Source organism: Haliotis asinina, chromosome 5, assembly GCF_037392515.1.
Source record: "Haliotis asinina isolate JCU_RB_2024 chromosome 5, JCU_Hal_asi_v2, whole genome shotgun sequence".
Lineage (NCBI taxonomy): Eukaryota > Metazoa > Mollusca > Gastropoda > Lepetellida > Haliotidae > Haliotis > Haliotis asinina.
The window spans coordinates 42,963,064-42,983,033 of record NC_090284.1 but is presented as its reverse complement, the minus strand read 5'-3'; the positions used below and the strand labels follow the sequence as shown (position 1 = coordinate 42,983,033).

General features: G+C 37.3%; 1 protein-coding gene across 1 annotated transcript in view; it reads right to left on the bottom strand.

The window, feature by feature from the left end:
- Positions 1–477: 477 nt before the first annotated feature.
- LOC137283454 (ragulator complex protein LAMTOR3-B-like) overlaps positions 478–19,970 on the bottom strand; it is a 43,274-nt gene continuing 23,781 nt past the window's right edge. The window contains exons 5-6 of the mRNA XM_067814955.1: positions 8,530–8,593; positions 478–1,335 (exon numbers count right to left, since the gene is read on the bottom strand). Coding sequence (XP_067671056.1) covers positions 1,262–1,335; positions 8,530–8,593 — 138 coding nt within the window. The 3' untranslated portion in view covers positions 478–1,261. The remainder of the gene's footprint in view (positions 1,336–8,529; positions 8,594–19,970) is intronic.

The window sequence follows — 19,970 nt, the reverse complement described above, 5'->3', positions numbered from 1 at the left end:
GTCTGATGTTGAAATCCACCGCCTATAGCATCTTAATTTGCTTCTGTGTCAGTGACCAGTCTCATAATACACCAATGCCAAAAGCATCCTAATTTACTTTTGTGTCAGTGACCAGTCTGATGGTGAAAAACACCACCAAAAGCAACTTAACTTGTTCCTGTGTCAGTGACCTTCCTGATAGTGAAAACCACTGCCAAAAGCATCTAAATTTGCTTCTGTGTTAGTGACCAGTCTGATGTTGAAAACCACCGTCAAAAGCATCTTAATTTGCTTTTGTGTCAGTGACGAGTCTGATGGTGAAAACAAACACAATCAGTCTGGCCAGGGAAACTCAAACAGTGTTCTAGATTATCCCTGGTCTGGCCAAGACAATTCTGAAACTACAGAAAATGAAATCAATTACTTCCTAGTCACCTACCTGGTGTACCACACAGCAAATTCTCAGCATTTTGAAGACATTACCAGAAAACACAGGAATTGGAACATCTGCTAGTTGCAAACATTTATTCATAACAATAAAATACTATGACAGGAAACATTATTATTGCACATATATTTGTAGCAACATAACATTACAATCCCGCTGATAAGATTTACATACATAATGTCACTGTTTACATAATGCAGACTTTCACCCTTTGGAGGAATGTTACACTTGCATAAAATACTTTCAAAAACATTCTTAAGCATGTTAAAGTGAGTGGAAATATTTCAGCAATTGGTGTGAAGCTCAAATGATAAATGGATGTTATTCTTTAGAGGGAAATCTTGTGGTGAACATTAGGGTTAGGGCCAACACCAGGGTCAAGGTCATAGCCAAAGTCAAGCAAAAGTCTAGTGCATGTCAAGGTTAATTCAGGTTCAAATGGGGGTGGGAGGATGAGGAGGACTTGGTCAGGATCAAAGCTCAGGTCAGTGTCAAGGTTGCCCATAGGACAGGGAGAGTTAAATAAAAACCCCAAAAACTGGTTGTTCTGGTGTGCATTAGGTCAAGGTAAAATTTTAATCAAGGATGGCAGCAGGCCAGGGTCACCAGCATGTCGGGGAGAGTTACCATTCGTTACCATTAGGCCATGGTCAGTTATTTAAAGGTCAGAGTAACCCTAACCCTAAATGTAACAACGGAGTGTTGCAAGTGACATTTCCCAAATATTTGGATATTTGCTGCAGAATGTCATGTGACAAGGCCAGCCAATCACTGCCTCCTGCCATGACGGCTCTGTACATCATCTCCATCACTTGCCAGACTTGTTCAGTTGTGCTATGACATGTTGATCACTTTTGAAACTTCATTTAACACATCAGACAGCTCGTTTTCCAGGTTTAAGATGTCACCTGAAGAAAACATGGACTTGAAATTAGCAAACAAGCATTAAAATGTAACTTTTCTTCACAAAAAAATGGAGACTAAATGAAATGCAGTTCTTTTGCATTTATTTTGGGTATTGTACTTCTAACATAGAAATATGCCCCTGCCTGAACCCTTAAGATGCTCATAAATATTCTCTTGGGGTACATACACTCTTCAAAATAAGTAGGGGATAATAAACTTTCAATTTGGATAGGAACTGTAAACGTTAACGAATGTTTCAAGGAAAGACATCTTATGAAAACACCACCATTTCCCTTTGTTACCTGTGACCCCTGAACACAACGCATGATATGCACGTGCACAAAGCAGTAGCATTTGTTAGTGTTGTTCTAGTTGTTTGTTTTAAAATGAAAACCTTACACATGCAAATTACATGCCATACACCAATCATCTTTCAAAATAACATACATTCCAAATAACTACGGCTGTAAGGGAAGTGCAAATGGTGTTGCACTCTCAAAACATTCAATAATATCATAGCAACATTCATTGACTCCGATAAATCTCCTAAATATTTTTAATCGTACATAAAAAAATGAAGATCCCATACTTTTTTTTAAGTGCATATATACCCACTAGGGGCACAGAAATATTTTTCAAAACATTTTTCCCTAAACACATTGTGTGATTAGTACTGAGGCAGTTCAAATCTCACATATATTCATATAGATCTGCAACATTTGTTTCCATAAGTTATAACGATATATATGATAGACCTCCAGGTAACAAGCTACGAGTGTGTGGGGTTAGGTTGTTGCCACACTAAGCAGTATTACAGCTATATGGATGCAGTCTGTAAATAATTGAGTCTTGACCAGACAATCCAGTGATCAACAGCATGAGCAGTGATCTATGCAACTGGGAAACAATGACATGTCAACCAAGTCAGTGAGTCTGACCACCCAATCCTGTTAGCTATCTCCTACAACAAGCATGGGTTACTGAAGATCAATTCTACTCTGGATCTTCACAGGCTATAATCTATGGGGACCTAGATTGGTGTACCAACTATACATAGGTTTGTCTACCATGCTACTCATCATATATTGCATGCTTTGGACAGATGTCAGGAAATCAGTTTATCATTAATTTTATCCATATCATTCATTTGCAGACAGGTAGAAAACAAATTTAGAGTTATTCCCCTTAGATCGATTTCATTTGACAAGGAATGGAAATATTGGGAGAAAGAGCTCAGGCATCAACATTTCGTTTTACAAAATTGCCAGGAAAAAAAGCTAGGAAGGACACAAAAATGAGTTAGCAGGTATGTTAACAATAATGTAGGTTATCAGCTAGTCGGAATCTGACATTCATTGGTAACATGTATTGTTACATCACAGCAGCAATATTGCAGTGAGTGAGTGAGTGAGTGAGTGAGTGAGTGAGTGAGGATGGTCTTAAGCTGCTCTTAGCAATATTCCCGCAACATCAAGGTGGGGGACACCAGAAATGGTGCATTCAGCTCTTCGGTGTGACGAGTAAATGCTATAACTACTGGGCTACCCTGCTGCTCTATCTATACTGCAGGCACATATTGACCATTTATATGGTCATACTACACTAAGAGAATATCTTTGGAAGCTTTAAGAGCAGATCATCTGGCCAAAGTGATTGGATGATTTTGCAAAAGAATATAATGTTTTTCACATGCATGTCCATCCAGTAATTAAATATTGTTCAATATTTAGTGCTATACTGTTCTTTTCAACACAATGACTTGTGTAGAATGTAATCACAGATACTTTCAAGTGGGTCACCATCTGTGCCGAACTTAAGTTCATATGTTTAGCTTCCTGTACTTAGATTAAGAACTCTTTAAGCTAGTTATTGCTCATATTTTTATGACCAGACTGTGTACACATGACATGCAGTAGCTGTTGAGGCTTAGTTATCGGCTTGTCTTTTCAAGATGTATAACATTTTGAGTAGTCACAAGGAAGATGACATTTTACAATGTCTTCATAAAATCCCTGATGCATCCTCCTTTTATAACCTCCCTTGTACCATAGTTGCAGTAGTGGGTGCTTACTGACCAGATGAAGCACTCATAAAATCGTTAACCAGTCACCCGTATCCACGTAACCAGCAAGGGTGCAAAACAGTTCCAGCCCTGATCTTCACAGAATTTACATAATGTTAGACAGGTTGTGTCTGCAGCATCAGAAGAAGGCTTGAAAAGTCTACTAGCCAAAGTTGGCAGTCATATTCATTAAGTGAAAGCTTGAAACTTATTGTCAGGAATCCTCAATGAATTGTTTTGCTTTAAAACTTGTTAAAACTGGTTGAGATCATGCTTAATACTGGATTCTGAGACTGACTTCAGCTCAATACCATGAGTGAGTGAATCTGGTTTTATACCATTTTAATAACATTCAAGGAATATCATTGTTGGGGAAAACTCATTGTCTTTGATGCTCATAGCCCAATGAAATATGCAGACTAAATGGCTCATATCAGTCCGTTATCATCTCCATCAGTTGTGAGTTTGTGAACTTATACTTGTATTTCACAACTTTGCTGAAAGCCACAGTCATGATTAATAACGTAGACAAATGAAGAAACATCATCAGGTGGAATGTGGGATCCAACCTGTTCATTTCCTAGATGTTGGTATACCATGGGACATAACTGAGAGACATTACACACGCTGGAGTGTTTGATGACATAGACCAACCAATGTGTGAACTGTTTCCAAAGCACTTCCTTCACAACATTGACAAATCCTTGACACAAGCTGACTTTTAATCCTGATGAGGAATCAGTTCACATCATGAAACACAGACTCATTGTAAGGTTTCCTCAGGGTGTTTAATAAACACTGTAGCTCACCTTTATGTTTTCAACTATCCTAAAAGACTTTAAAGTGCCTCAGCCAGTAAAAGCTTTATTCAAATAGTGTTATTAACATTCTTTCCACATAAATACTAAGGCTAGAAATAACACTAAATTTAATGTTTGAGTAAAACATGATGCCACTTAAAAATGAAATGTACATGTCAAATTTAAGCGAAACTTTTACAGTATTTATTTTAATCCAAAATAGAAATAACAAGGTCCTGAACACATTGTTGCAAATAACACAGCCTATTACATGTATTAACTTTACCATTTTTCATTTTCTAAATGGTTTCCTCTGTGTCACTTTGATGTTCAGACTTGCCCTTGAACAACTCTTGGTGACATAATTTGTGAGAAACAGCAAGTTTCAAATTCACTAGTGTGTCTGCAATTCGATCACATGTATACCATTCAAAATAAGTAGCTATGCCATTTTGTGAGCATACAAAGCGAAAGCATATGAGAAAATGTACAATTGTCACTTTTTTCATTCATTTCTCTTCATCGTCCGCTTCCTCCTTTGCTTCACCATTTGTATTTTATCAGTCTTGCAAATCTAACTTTTTTTAATGGTATAGTTTGAGAATGGCTGAGTGAGTTTAGGTTTACACCGCGCTTACCAATATTCCAGCTATATGGAGGCGGTCTGGACCAGATAATCCAGTGATCAACAGCATCAGCATCGATCTGTGCTACTGGGAACCGATGACATGTGTCAACCAAGCCAGTGAACCTGACAACCTGATCCTGTAGGTTGCCTCTTACCACAAGCATTGTCGCCTTTTATGGCAAGCATGAGTTGCTGAAGACCTTTTCTACCAAGGATTACGAGCCGTATAGTTTGAGAGAAGAAACATGATTAGTATACAATAAAGATAAGTAACTGAAACATTATGAAAAGCATAAAATGCTCAGCCACACTTTTAACTTCATCTATAGCAAATTAACCAACACTTACAAAAACAACTGAGTAAGTAGAAGAAATAGTGCTTCTCTCTATGACAGCTTTGTCTTTTTTTCATGCATAAAGTCAAGAGGGATTACCTCACTATTGCAATGTAATCACCATACTATAATCACTGAATCTTGTACAATGAAATGTGATGACTTTTGATTGGTTGAAAACCTGTGTTACAGAATTGGAATCTAATGCCTTGATGAATCTGTCTTTTTCGATCTAAATTTTGACAATTCCATTTTGTTTGGCTAAAATGGACACGATTTTAATTGTGGAAGGATAACAACATACAACTTCTTTACTGCTGTGACAGCAACATTTCAGTGCAGGTTCTAACACTGTTATCAAGCAAGTGATGAAAGATATCAATCAATCAAATGGGGTTTTACGGGGGCTTTTGGATGCTACCAATGTTGCTGATAGGGAAGAAAGGTATAAGGACAGAGAAGTATACATATAAGGTAGAGGACTTGTTTTGTAGAGTGCAAAATACACAAGGCTTCATTTGTTAACATTTTTATAAAGCCCATGTGTCTGGCTGTAAAAAGAACTCCTCTCACATATATGCTCCTCTATCCTTATACAGCTCATCCAGTGTTCGCGTTAATGCAGAAACATGCGGGTTTTTTCACACAAATAATAAAACCACATAAAAAATATTTTGTGCACGCGTTTTGGACACATAGATTCAGATCTACATAATTTTAAAAAGTACCTTAAAAAACATACACAAACAATAAATAATTTTTAACATAATTCAGGATTGTACTGAAAATTTCACATGCAAAAGATTTGGACTACATATTTAAAATTATATTTCTGCACGCACAAGTACAAAACCTACTGCGATCACTGTCATCACTTGCCTGATTACAGTGTCACAACCTACACTGAAATGTTGCTCTCACGTACAGCTGTAAAGAAGTTGTTCATCTATATATTGTTATCCTTCCTTACTGACCCAGTTTTGAGATGCCTCTGAAAAAAGTTAGAATTTTATTTAAATAATTGGTAGGATCAATACTCAAGGCTGACATGTAAACATTTACTTCAGGAAGAGACTGATAACTTGTATCAGAGACCATCTCTTGTATGTTGCACTTTGTAGATAAACATTATGTGTTTTAAAAATTTGTATGTGTTATTTCATATCTGATGCCGTGAAGTTAATTTGAAATGATTTTTCGGGTATCAGATACTCGATGAAGAAAAAAAAAATAATAACACATCTGGAAAATGTCAGTCATGTTGATATACAATCAGGTCATACTGAGCTGCCTTGTAAATAGTTATACAAAACACCACTGTCTTACCTTAGCTCACAAAACTGGGGGTAATAGTCAGAAATTATGGATTTATGCCAAATTCTAGCAATATCACAGCTGTGGACACCAGAAATGGGGGTGACAGTGACCACCAATAATTCACTTCAATGGTGGTTACAGAACATAAGGTTCCCATATATAGTTAGACGGTATTGTGTAATTTACTGTAGAATTTGATGATTACTTTAATTGCAAAACATACAAACTTCTTGTCAAGAACTGAGACAATGAATATTGCTGTACATCCCCCATAATGCAAAATACATTTTCTCAATACATTCCTTCTCCACATCAGTGTAAACTGGATGCAAATTTCTGCGCAGTAGAAAATGAAAAGCCAATGTAAAGATGTTATTATTACACAATTGAAAGGTAAATCAACTTAACCTTATCAACCTAATCAAACATCTTATATACAACTTAAGAAGTAATTTCGATGCCATTTCCAAATAAAACAGACGAGCCTTCATTCCAGAGCTTATTTTTTCCAGAATTGAAAATGTATTAGAAGTAAAACGATTTAAATCAGCCAAATGACCCAAAGGTTACCCTTGTCTTGTTCATGCCGTTAGCAATGGCTGTTTAAATTGTGTGTACATTAAGCCTCAGCAGATAAGGGCGCTGTTTCTCATCGATATGGCTGAAGGTTATTGTTGAAGATTCTGCAAGGGTATGCATCCAGCACAATGAAGAAGACAAAACTTATCAGAAGTCTCAGAATAGATGCTCATAGCCCAGTGAAATATGCAGACTAAACAGCTCATATCAGTCCGTTATCATCTCCATCAGCTGTGAGTTTGTGAAGTTAAAGTTTTATTTTGTCGTGGCACAGTAAGGTCTGCCTACTGTGTTGAGAATATTGATGTATACTATCTGTAGATTTGATGTGTCTCCTTCCTCGTTTGAAACTTCACATAGTCTTGTGTTTGAAGGAAAGACAGCATGATAAAAAGCCAAAACACAATCAAATGTTCTCCTGAATAAAGCTTGTTTAGAAGGGTTGTAAATGAAGTTGCACTGTAAGAGTGAGAGAGTGATTTTACTTTTACGCCACATTCAGCAATATTCCAGCTATATGGAGGCAGTCTGTAAATATTCAAGTCTGGACCAAGCAATCTAGTGATCAACAGCATGAGCACGTATCTGCACAAATGGGAACCAATGACGTGTCAACCAAGTGATCCTGTAAGATATTGTATGATGAATTAGAACATGGTTAATAGATCTTAGAAAAGAATAAATGTGTGAAGGAGTGAGAGAGTTTAATTTTACGTTTCTTTTAGCAATATTCCAGCCATATCACGGCAGGGGGACAGGGCTTCACACATTGTAACTATGTGGCATGCATGAAGGCAGAGCAAACAAAATGTTTTAAACATTTTAAGCTAAGCTCTTCCAGTTTATACGTAGACTGCAGAAAATATCATAACAAGACTCCTACACATTGATCTTCACCTGTTCACTTTGATCAAATATATCTTGATATGATTGTTATGAGAGGAACGTTTTACATTTAGCTGTCCTTTTGATTTAACATACAGCTCAAATTATTCATAGGACGATTATGAAAACTTACATGCTCAACTTCATTCAGTTCCTTTTGGTTTCATAAAAAACTGCTTGAATTATTCTTGAAAGATTCTTAATTCTAGTGTTCAACTGTTCATAACTCATTACTATAAAGTGTTGAAGTTATTCTTGGTAAACTTTTTAATGTTACAGTTACTTTATTCACTTTGGGTTGATATGAACTGTTCATACTGTTCATTGACTATGCTTGTTGTAAGAGGTGACAAACAGGATCGGGTGATCAGGCTTGCTGACTTGGTTGACACATGTCATCGGTTCCCAGTTGCGCAGATCAATGCTGATGCTGTTGATCACTGGATTGTCTGGTCCAGACTAGATTATTTATAGACTGCCACCATATAGCTGGAACATTGCTGAGTGTGGCGTAAGAATAAACTCACTTACTCACTCATACTATTCATTACACTGACACTAGTGTAGGGAAGAATGACGACCCTGGTTACCTGTATTGGCATCAGATTTGGCTATCATGGACACCAAGAGAGGCTGCTTGTTGAGCTGAACCACCTGAAATACAATCAAATCAGTGAATATTCATCAATATTTGTCACCTCAGTAACTTCACACAGTTCACCCATTTCTTGTCCATAAAGAAACACTACTGTCAAGAGACAGTTCTGAATTAAAAGAATGAGGTTGTAGGAGAAAGGTCAAATTCGGGTCAAGGTCAAAATTCAATGAGGGTCATTTCAAGTTGAGGTCAAGGTCAAACTTCAATGACATGGACAAACATATTTAATATTAAGGACCACTTAAACCTTTGAAATTTATCTATTTTTTCCTGAATATCTGCAACAGATGTCATACAATGTATTTGGGATTACATTTTTTCAGTTTAATACAAATTGAAGTCCTTTGTCACAAACAAAAGTGCTTACTGAGTGTGACCTGAGCCGTTATGAACCACTGTAAATCAGTTACCAAAGTCATGTCAGACATGACTTCAGGCTAAGCTTCACATGCATCTGTTTTCTTTCTCTTTGTAATTATGTTTTGATTTCTAGAGTCCTGTTACTGAAATTAGCTACTCCTGAAGGCAAGCCTGAAGCTCCTTGCAATGAACATTGAGAGTTCAGTTACTTGACCCTAGACTTTCAGTACACCCACTCACACACAGACACTTTCACCTGTACTATTACACAGAACACAGCATTGTATTATATAGTATTCTATATTATACACTTTCAGCAAATCATTACATCTGTGTTCACACAGAGTTTTGTCTGATAGAGTTTTTGGCTGGTGCTTTGTGACACAAGTTTGGAATATATTTTTGTAATTTATATGCTCTTCGGGTTTATGAAAATATTGTTAAAATTATATACAAATCACAGACAGCTCGACTAATAATACTCTTACAAAAATTACATCGGTATAGGTTAAGCTTTTCTCATAAAACTATTGAGCCCTGTTATCATGCAATTTGACCTCCAGAACAAATTTCACTTGTGAAGAAAAATATAATTTACAATCCAGGAATAACACACACCTGGCACTTTCAGATTTTTCTTAGATGTTCATGACGTTAATTACTAGTTTGTCTGAAACTCAGTTATTCACAGACCAACATATACGGGAATACTGGTGTTAGCATCATGAAACAGCAAACAAACACTTTTCTTCTTCCAATTTTCATTAGTAAACCAATGAAGAAAGACACCATGAATATCAACGCTTAGTAACACAATGTAGAAAGATCATGCCTTAACCATGTGCATCTTGTAACCAACTCTTTAACAACGAAAATAGAATCAATGGTGAAATGAAACAATACACACATGCTACAATGCCTCTGCTGTTTATACGTCATCCACTGAACATCGAAAACCGAAATACTGAACACTGTACTTCCAGTCCCCATTGGAAACCGCCACTGAATAAACCTCAAGTATTTTCACTGATAACAAACAGTGTGAAATGGTTCTTTTCTTAGCTCTTTCTTATCAACCACCTCCATAAATTTAAGGACATGTTAAGCCTCTGTCTCTATTTCTAGATTGGAGTCTTGGACTATGTTTACGGAGGATCTGCATATCCAACATCTGTCATTATGCCCAGAAACTTAGAAAATGGTGGACAGGCCGATCTTTGTGATGAACATGATATTTGTCTTTCTGCTTAAATGATGAAGAGGTATATGTTGTTCTTCATTGACTATCTGAGTTTAGAAGTTGAATGGTAATCAAGAAATAATTATCATCAGAAGACACTAATGAAAAGTGCTTGAAATATTTAGATCTTAAAATTTCTTTACACAGCAGCATCTGTCATTTATGTATAAACATATGATTTCATTCGTTGGTTGGTTGACTGGTTGGTCAGTTGGTTAACACTGCACTCATCTGCATCCCCAAAATGTATATAACCGTTTGTGTAAATAATCAAGTCTGGACCAGACAATCAAGTGATCAACAACATAAACATAGCAAGCCTGAGCACCCAAGCACATTAGTCACCTCTTACAACAATCATGAGTTGCTGAAGACCAACGCCATCCCAGATCTTTACAGGTTTTGGTTCAAAGAACGAATTCTTAATTAAAAGTTAAGAGAAAGAACTCCCTTCAGTAATTCACTGATAAAATTCTTGGTGGAGGTGGTGGTTTTGAAACATTGATACATGAGATACAAGGTTTTCTGTCTGCTTCAAGACAAACATATCAGAACAAAATACATTCCAAATGCATGTTATATATGTTTCAAATGATTTGGTCCCATGACTGCATCTTACTATTCTCACCTATAACATCTTGCTCCCCTCGCATTACCTCATCCTGCTTGTATATCTCCCCATTGTGGAGACAATAAATTTCTCCATACTTAATATATTTTTGTCGGCTGGGGCAAGAATAATTGCACCAAGTCTAATCAGATAAAAATGCCCTTTAGGTCAAATCAATTTTATGTCTTGTTTTACAGATTTTTGTCCTCAGAAAACCTACAGCCAGGAGGAAAAAAAAATAAAATCACCAATCAAAGTAATATTCCTTCTAAATACTCAAAGTATCTTACTTTTGTCTTTTTTGCAAAAACCAATCTAATAAACACTTTGCTTGTAAGTTTACATTTTGGGCTAATAAAAACATTAGGATTTTATTTTTTGAGCAGGGAAAATTTACTTTCATTTTTTCCCCATCTTATTAAAATATGACAGGTGGATGAGTGAAACAAGAAATACAATTGGTCTGGCCTCATAATAGAAATTTCAATTATTACTAGTGATGATATTGAGATTATCCTCTTAACATCATTCATTTGTCATATTTTGGTAAAATAAACTTTTCCAAAGGACACTGTGTCCACTCAGATCACTGAGAAGAAAAAAATCTATAACACTCATTTCATGTGACCTTTCTACTTTAGGCTGTGTCGATCATGAAAATATCATCTTTATAAGGCCACACTGTGTATGTTATTTCAAAAGAAAGGACCAATATCCTCTATATAAAATCTAGTGAGGTGTTCTAACCATTAACATTACAGATGCAGTAAAACTGTTCAGAAGTGTTTGCTTTCTACTTCCACACCAACACAATGAGAGGTCTACCCTCTACGAACTAAACCTTAACATGCATCTATCATACTCTTTGTATGTACATGTATACAACACACAGTATGTAAATGGGGACCTGATTATGTCATATCACTATTGTTAATCTGATATGACCATCAACTCTATTGATATGATGAACTTTGTTGGACCTGAACTGTCATGTTTTTATTATCACCAAGTCCTTATCTTCAGGTTTCACCAATGTGGCAACATTGTTTGTTTGTTTGTTTGTTTTTGAGTGAGTGAGTGAGTGAGTGAGTGAGTGAGTGAGTGAGTGAGTGAGTGATGACATGTTGGATTAACTCAAGTAATATTAGAGAATAGAGTTGTCCTTAACTTCTCTTGAGTAGTATATCAATAAGATCTGAATCATGACAACTGTCGAAAACAAATCTTTGGAATTGACACAGCAAAATCTACTGTATTTATGATCTTCATGGAAAGTACATTTTTCAATTTACACATCAGACAAACATCACCTAAAATACTCAATTTTAAAATTAAGTAATGAAAAATATCTTATTTGTCCATACAAATACCATGAAAAGAAATATAAAAACAATATTAAGAAACTGTTGACCCTTGCAATGACAAGTAAACAAATGCAAGTCTGCAATGTATGCTTGAGGCAGCCACTGAAGGGCCCTATCAGGAAACAATCATATAAACATACACACACTGCCGCAACTACCAACCCCTTTGATGTATCCTAAAATATCTGTCCAGTTCTTAACAATGATCAAATACCTATTTCTTATTTGAGGAAATAAAAGAAATTTCAAATCTTCCAGCACACCCACCATATATTTGGTCAAGTTAATAAGCCTTTATACGCATGGGCTAAATGTGTACAGCACCAGAGACTAATGCTTGTTTACCTACATCATTAACCTAGCAAGTGTAGGATGGAATTCTATAAGAATGGGGTGTTATTTTCCCTGCCAAGAATCAGAGGGGGAAACAGATAGCTTTCATGAACATCAAGTACATTCTTCAGCCATTTGCAAAAGCACTCATGTTTACCAAGGCAGTGTAAAGCTTGATGGAGGGGAAAGGTGGCACGCAACAAAGGGAAATAACTCTCACAGACATATGTTATCAACACTAGGTTTTGCCAGCAGCTACATGGCTGTCTTTTGATTGATGCCATTAAAACTTCAAGTTACTGAATCTGATTGCTTATGATTCCTGAAAATTTATAATTAAACTGGGTGGCCAGGTCGTTAAAACATACACTTATCATGCTGAAGGTTATCAAGGTTGTACATTTCTTGGGATCCCTTGTTTTAATAGTGGAGAAATAATGCTAAAATCTTCACTCAGGCCCTTTCAAGCTATACGAGTGAGTCAGTTAGGCATAATGGTGTTTGCAACGTTATATCCAGGATATCACAGCATGTCAAATGGTTAAAACGTTAGCTTTCATGTGGAAGGCACTGGTTCAATCTGCTCACATGGATACAATGTTTAGAGGTCACTCACTCACGAACTCACACACGAATTCACTCACTCATGAACTCACTCATGAACTCACGAACAATGTTGCCACATTGGTGAAACCTGAAGCTAAGGACTTGGTGATAATAAAAAACAGAAAATATTTTATGAACAACAACATAAAATATTGTTCTAATTTCAACATCTCAGCTTCTAAAATGCCACTCAAACAAATTAAGGTGATTATATGCCAGGCATATAAGTTCCTAACACTTCTTGGTTAGCGACTTCAACAATTACACTGCAGGAAATTTGTTGTCTTTACATGAAATAACACTCACTCATTCACTTACTCATTCAGGAACAGTATTCATTGATTTATCTAAGGCCAGGCCAACTGTTTTTATTGTTTTATGGATTTTTGTCCTCAGAAAACCTAAAGACATAATAATAAAATCCACAGTCAAGTAATGGTCCTTCTAAATACTAAAAGCATTTTACTTCTACCAATTTATGAAGTATATATGGGGCAAAAAAGAATTTCTTGCAAGTTTACATTTTTGGCCTGAAAAATACAATAGGATTTTATTTTTGAGCAGGGAAAATTAATTCACATTTTTCTTCTTTTCTTAAAAAAATACGACAGAGGATCTGTAAAACAAGAAATGAAATTGATGCAGCCTGATATTCAGATTTTCATATTTGTAAACAGGGTAAAGATATTGAAGTGAGTATGAAATTGAAAGTAATTATTATTCTTAAAACATCAGCCAACACTATTACGATACAAAATTCCCAACAAAGCCAGCAAACATGTGAAGTGAGTAACTGACATACTGGCAGCGATTCCCCACCAATGTTTAGCATAGAACCCCTATCTGCAACAAGCATATCTCAGATGTCATAAATCACCTGTAAAATATGAAGCACAACTTTCTGGAGAGTTAATCTGTGGGCCTATATCCCTGACATTACTGTAGTATTACTGTCAAGTTTATGGTTGTCCGTCTCTAGTTCCTGTGGGTACACCTTGCCGAGCTGCTTTCATCTCCCAGACTCTCGCCCTGTGGTGCCTGGTACAGGGGTGGGGAGATAGGCCTTGCAAGCAACAGTGGGGGCTGATGAATATGAAGCATTGCTTCTCCGCTATTTTATCTGGGGTAGACAGGAATTAATCAAACTTGTCTTTAAAATGTTCACCACTAGTGTTCAGGCTCATGTTTTAAACAATCAGGAGGGTAGTGGGAGGTGGATGGGAGTGGACGGTGGGTGTGGGTGGGTGTTGCTGAATGTGGTGCTGGTAATGGTGGTGGATGGAGCTGAATGTGGGTGGGTGGGTGCTGGTCAATGGGGCTAGCTGGGGCTGGACGTGGGTAGGTGCTGGTCAGTGTGGGTGGGTGCTGGTTGATGCGTAAAACCTGAGGTGAAATATACTTTCCCCCATTTATAAAAAATAGGTTTATGTTCTTTGTTTCAAAAAAAATATGACAGGCCATGGTGGCACTTAGTCTCCTCCTATGAATTCCAAAATAGTTATTCACATAACATTTGTCTTAATGATTAGATATCTAGTACTTCCATCAACAATTTGCCAACATAATTTGATACCTAGTACCTTGCACCTCTGATAAACTATGGTATCCAAGGTAAAGAACGAATAAATCTGTATAAATTAATACCAAGTACCCTGCGCCTCTAACTGATAAACTGTATCTAGTATGGCCAAATATTTGTCTGTAGAACTTAATACCAAGTACCCTTCACCTCTAACTGATAAACTGTAGTATCTAGTATGGCCAAATATTTGTCTGTAGAACTTAATACCAAGTACCCTTCACCTCTAACTGATAAACCGTAGTATCTAGTATGGCCAAATGTTTGTCTGTAGAACTTAATACCAAGTACCTTGCTCCTCTGCCTAATAAACTATGGCATCTAATGTTAACAAGTGTTAGTTTATATAAACTAAAACCAAGTACCATGCACCTCTAACTGATAAACTATGGTAGCTAATAAACTATGGTATCTTACAACTATTTTGCTGTATGACTTACTACCTTGTACCCTGCACCTCTAACAGATAAACTATGGTATCTTACAACTATTTTGCTGTATGGCTTACTACCATGTACCCTGCACCTCTAACAGATAAACTATGGTATCTTACAACTATTTTGCTGTATGACTTACTACCATGCACCCTGCACCTCTAACAGATAAACTATGGTATCTAATACGACCAGATATTTGTATGTGTAGCCATCCTCTCTGTGGGTTCCCCTCTAAACTGATCCCAGTGGAACATGATGTTTATATACGTCCCAGATCAGAACCTGGCACTGCGCTTTGATCAAGTAAACATTCACACCATGTGATTATGTAATTTGCTTCAATTTCACCAAGAAACCAAAACATATTGGAATGATATATACAATTACTCAAACATTTAGGATTTGTTAGACATGCACATTTGGAACCTATTATAACTTTGCACTTTCTCAATAAACATAATAGCTTCAGCGCTAGTGAGTTCTGTTATAAATATTTTTGTAGATAAATCTTTTCTGGTCAATTTCATACCATCCAGGTCTAAAAAAGCTTTGGGGATACAAGATGCAACGTGTAAGGCATCCTCCCAGTAGTATCAAGCAATATTAAAAACATATCAACCCCGTTTCAACTGCTTAAAACCTATCAAGAAGTCCACACATATTTAAAATCTAAATTCCTCAGGGCAAGCTAAAGATAAGTCCCGAGATTGGTCCTAGATAAATTTCCTTAAAATATTATCAATCACTAGTTTTTAAAAAACTCTCTCAAGGTTTACAAGCATGCCTCAGAATTTAGTTCAGTTGACTTAAACTACACATGGAATTTATCTCCTGGTGCAACGACCCCCATGTTGTTATCAGATACAGGTGGCAGTGGCTCCAGAGGAGAAACTTAGTGCAGACCGAGGAATCGGCAAACAAAACCAGGCCGATGACATGCAACACTGACTCCAGAAGTACATGAGCATATAGATACTGGCACCATTCCTGGGTACACCACATCAACACATATGATTTTCAGATGTTCCCCATCAAGCATTAGATTGGGGCAATGATGGCTTCTGCAGAAAGTGTGGCACATATACATATATACGATCCCCTCAATTACAAATTACCCACAGTGGGAGATCAAGGTCTTTGACATACATCATGAAGTGTTGTGAGTTCAACAGGTTATGTTCTAGACACAACACAAACGATCTAACACACTGTAACAAGGGGGGATTACTCTGGTTGTTTGTCTGTAATGAAAGCTTATCTGGCTATAACAAAGGGCAATAACAGTTTGTCAGACTGTAACAAACACCAGTAAAGACAAGCCAGTATACTAGTAAAGACAAACCAGAACACCAGTTAGGACAAAGAGGACCACCAGCAAAGACTAGCCAGTACATGGTAAAGACAAACCAGTACACCAGTATAGAAAAAACTAGTACCAGAAAAGACAAACATGACCACCAGTAAAGACAAACCAGTACACCAGTAAAGACTAACCAGTACCAGTAAAAACAAATCAGCACACCAGTAAAAAATAACCAGTAAAAGACAAATCAGTAGACCAGTAAAGACAAACAAGACCATCAGTAAAGAGAAAGCAATACACAAATATAGACAAACCAGTACACCCGTAAGACAAACAAGACCACCAGTAAAGACAAACCAGTACACCCATAAGACAAACAAGAGAACCAGTAAAGACAAACCAGTACACAAATATAGACAAATCAGTACACCTGTAACACAAACAAAACCACCAGTAAAGACAGACCAGTACACCCGTAAGACAAACAAGATCACCAGTAAAGACAAGTGTACCCATAAGACAAACAAGACCACCAGTAAAGACAGACAAGTACACACGATAAGACAAACAAGACTACCTGTAAAGACGAGCCAGTACACCAGTAAGACAAACAAGACCACCAGGAAAGACAAACCAGTACACCCCTAAGACAAACAAGACCACCAGTAAAGACAAAACAGTACAACCGTAAGACAAACAAGACCACCAGTAAAGACAAACCAGTACACATGATAAGACAAACAAGACTACCTGTAAAGACGAGCCAGTACACCAGTAAGACAAACAAGACCACCAGTAAAGACAAACAAGTACACATGATAAGACAAAAAAGACTACCAGTAAAGACAAGCCAGTACACCAGTAAAGACAAACCAGTACACCAGTAAAGGCAAACAAGAACATTGACATTGATGATCTAGCTAGTAAGTATAGTAATCAAATAATTACTCAAAAATTATTCTGCATTTAACACTGGCTAATTAACTCTCCCATGTCAAAATGAACCCACTTCAATGACTTCTGCAAACAATAAAATAAAGAGTCCAACAGCACTGACTTTTTCCCTAAGTGCATTTCTCAGCATCCAGTTTAAGATTAGCGTTGCCTATATAGATACTTCAGTACACATGTTAAACACCCATAAAGTTTTTAATCACTGCTGCCAATGTAACAGCAGAATTAGAAACCATTTGAAGTTAATGAACAGAGTGTATGGGTAACCTGTTAGACAAGTTATCAAGGAGAGTAAATCATATTTTAAGGCATATTTCTTTTGACTGGTTTAGCATGTAAAGTACACAAAGCATCTATCAAACAGAGATCACACGACTATGTTGTGGAATTCCAATGCACCAAGGTGCTGTGATCAGGAAGAGAAGTCTCCCATTAGACATTGCTGGGATGCTCTAGGATGTCATCTTGTGAAAAATTATACAGAGTTTTAGCATCTGCATGACATTGGCTCCGGTCTTGCATTGGCACTTTGTCATGAGGATATATATAGGTGTATTGGTTCGTTTAACTGGTATTAGCCATGCCTAAACTTTGAACCATAACAGGTATTTCAATGGAGAACTTTGGTCTTGTTTTCTGGGACAAGGCTGTGTTTCATCATCATCATCATCACCATCACCATCATCATCATCATCATCATCATCATCATCATCATCATCCAGGTGTTTGGGGCTAGTGATTCTGCTGTGGGTTATTGCTGTGCTTGTGATCTTGCTGTGGGTTATCCTGGGGCAAGTGATCTTGCTGTGGGTTATCCTGGGGCAAGTGATCCTGCTGTGGGTTATCCTGGGGCAAGTGATTCTGCTGTGGGTTATCCTGGGGCAAGTGATCCTGCTGTGGGTTATCCTGGGGCAAATAGTCTTGCTGTGGGTTATTCTGGGGCAAGTGATCCTGCTGTGGGTTATCCTGGGGCAAGTGATCCTGCTGTGGGTTATTTCTGCTGTGGGTTATCCTGGGGCAGGTGATCATGCTGTGGGTTATTATGGGGCAAAGTGGTCCTGCTGTGGGTTATCTTGGGGCAAGTGATCCTGCTGTGGGTTATCCTGGGGCAAGTGGTCCTGCTGTGGGTTATTCAGGGGCAAGTGATCCTGCTGTGGGTTATTCTGGTGCATGTGATCTTGGTGCAGGTGATTGAGGAGTATTTGATCCTGGTGGAGATAATTCTGGTAGAGGTGATCCTAGTATGGGTTACCTTGGAACAAGTGATCCTGGTATGGGTTATCCTGGTGTGGGTTCCTTGGTGAATGTCATCATCATTTGATTCATACAGTCTGTATTGACTGGCAGCTTAGTATCAATATATTTGATAATTACATGGTCCATTTGTGTGTATGGCTAAACTCTGACTGGTTAGGGTGACGACTGATGAGACAACATCAATAGCATAAACATATATGTACTGACTGCTCACCCAACAAAATAAACCTTCCAACGTTTTCCAGGCCAGCTTGCATGGTGGCCATGCTTGAATATAATCAAATTGTCGTTATGGGGAAATCATTTGAATTTATTACTGTAAAATGACACATGTTCGTTAGATATAAACAGCTACATAAATTGAGATGGAAAATACATTAAAGCAGTTGCCAGTATATGAGCCAAGACAATTTAACATCAATCAAATCAATGGTTGTAACAATGTCAAATGTAGCTTGTTCATCTTAAAGGGTAAGGCATTGCCAAGATGCTCTTGTGATAAAGAAAGAAATCAACCTTGATCTCCAGTATGTATGACATCATGGGTAAATATTTACTGTCTCCTTTTCATCAGAGATCTATGATATCAGTGACAAATGTAATTATCTCCTCTTCCTCAAAGATCTGTGACATCAATGGTAAATGTCGGCATCTCCTCTTCCTCAAAGATCTGTGATATCCATGGTAAATGTAAGATCTCCTCTTCCTCTAAGATCTGTGACATCAATGGTAAAGGGTTAATATGTCTTCTTCCTCCAAGATCTGTGATATCCATGGTAAATGTTGATATCTCCTCTTCATCAGAGATCTGTGATATCAGTGGTAAAAGTTAATATCTCCTCTTCCTCCAAGAGCAATGAGATCAATGTTTAAAGTTCAATATCATCTCTTCCTCCAAGACCTATGATATCAATGGTAAATGTTTGAAATCTCTTCATCCAAGATCTAGGATGTCATAGCTAAAAGTTCAATATCACCTCTTCCTCCAAGATCTACGATATCAATGGTAAATGTTCAGTATCCCAGCTTCCACCTCAACAGTTTCCAGAACATGCCCTCATCCAAGATGTTTAATATCAGTACCTGTGGTCCCTTTTCCAAACAAACGTGTACATCTATCCTCAATGAAATCCCCCTCTATCCCCAATCCCCCTCTGTCCATCAGGCTGTATCATATCCCTATGTTTGTATAGAGGAAGCTGACAGAAGTGATGACAGCAGCCCCATCAACAGGTTCCCTCACATCATCACGCTCTGGTTTTGTTCTCTGGCTAAACACTTGCTGTTCCAGCTATCACATGTACAAAGAAAGGTCAAGTCATAAATATTG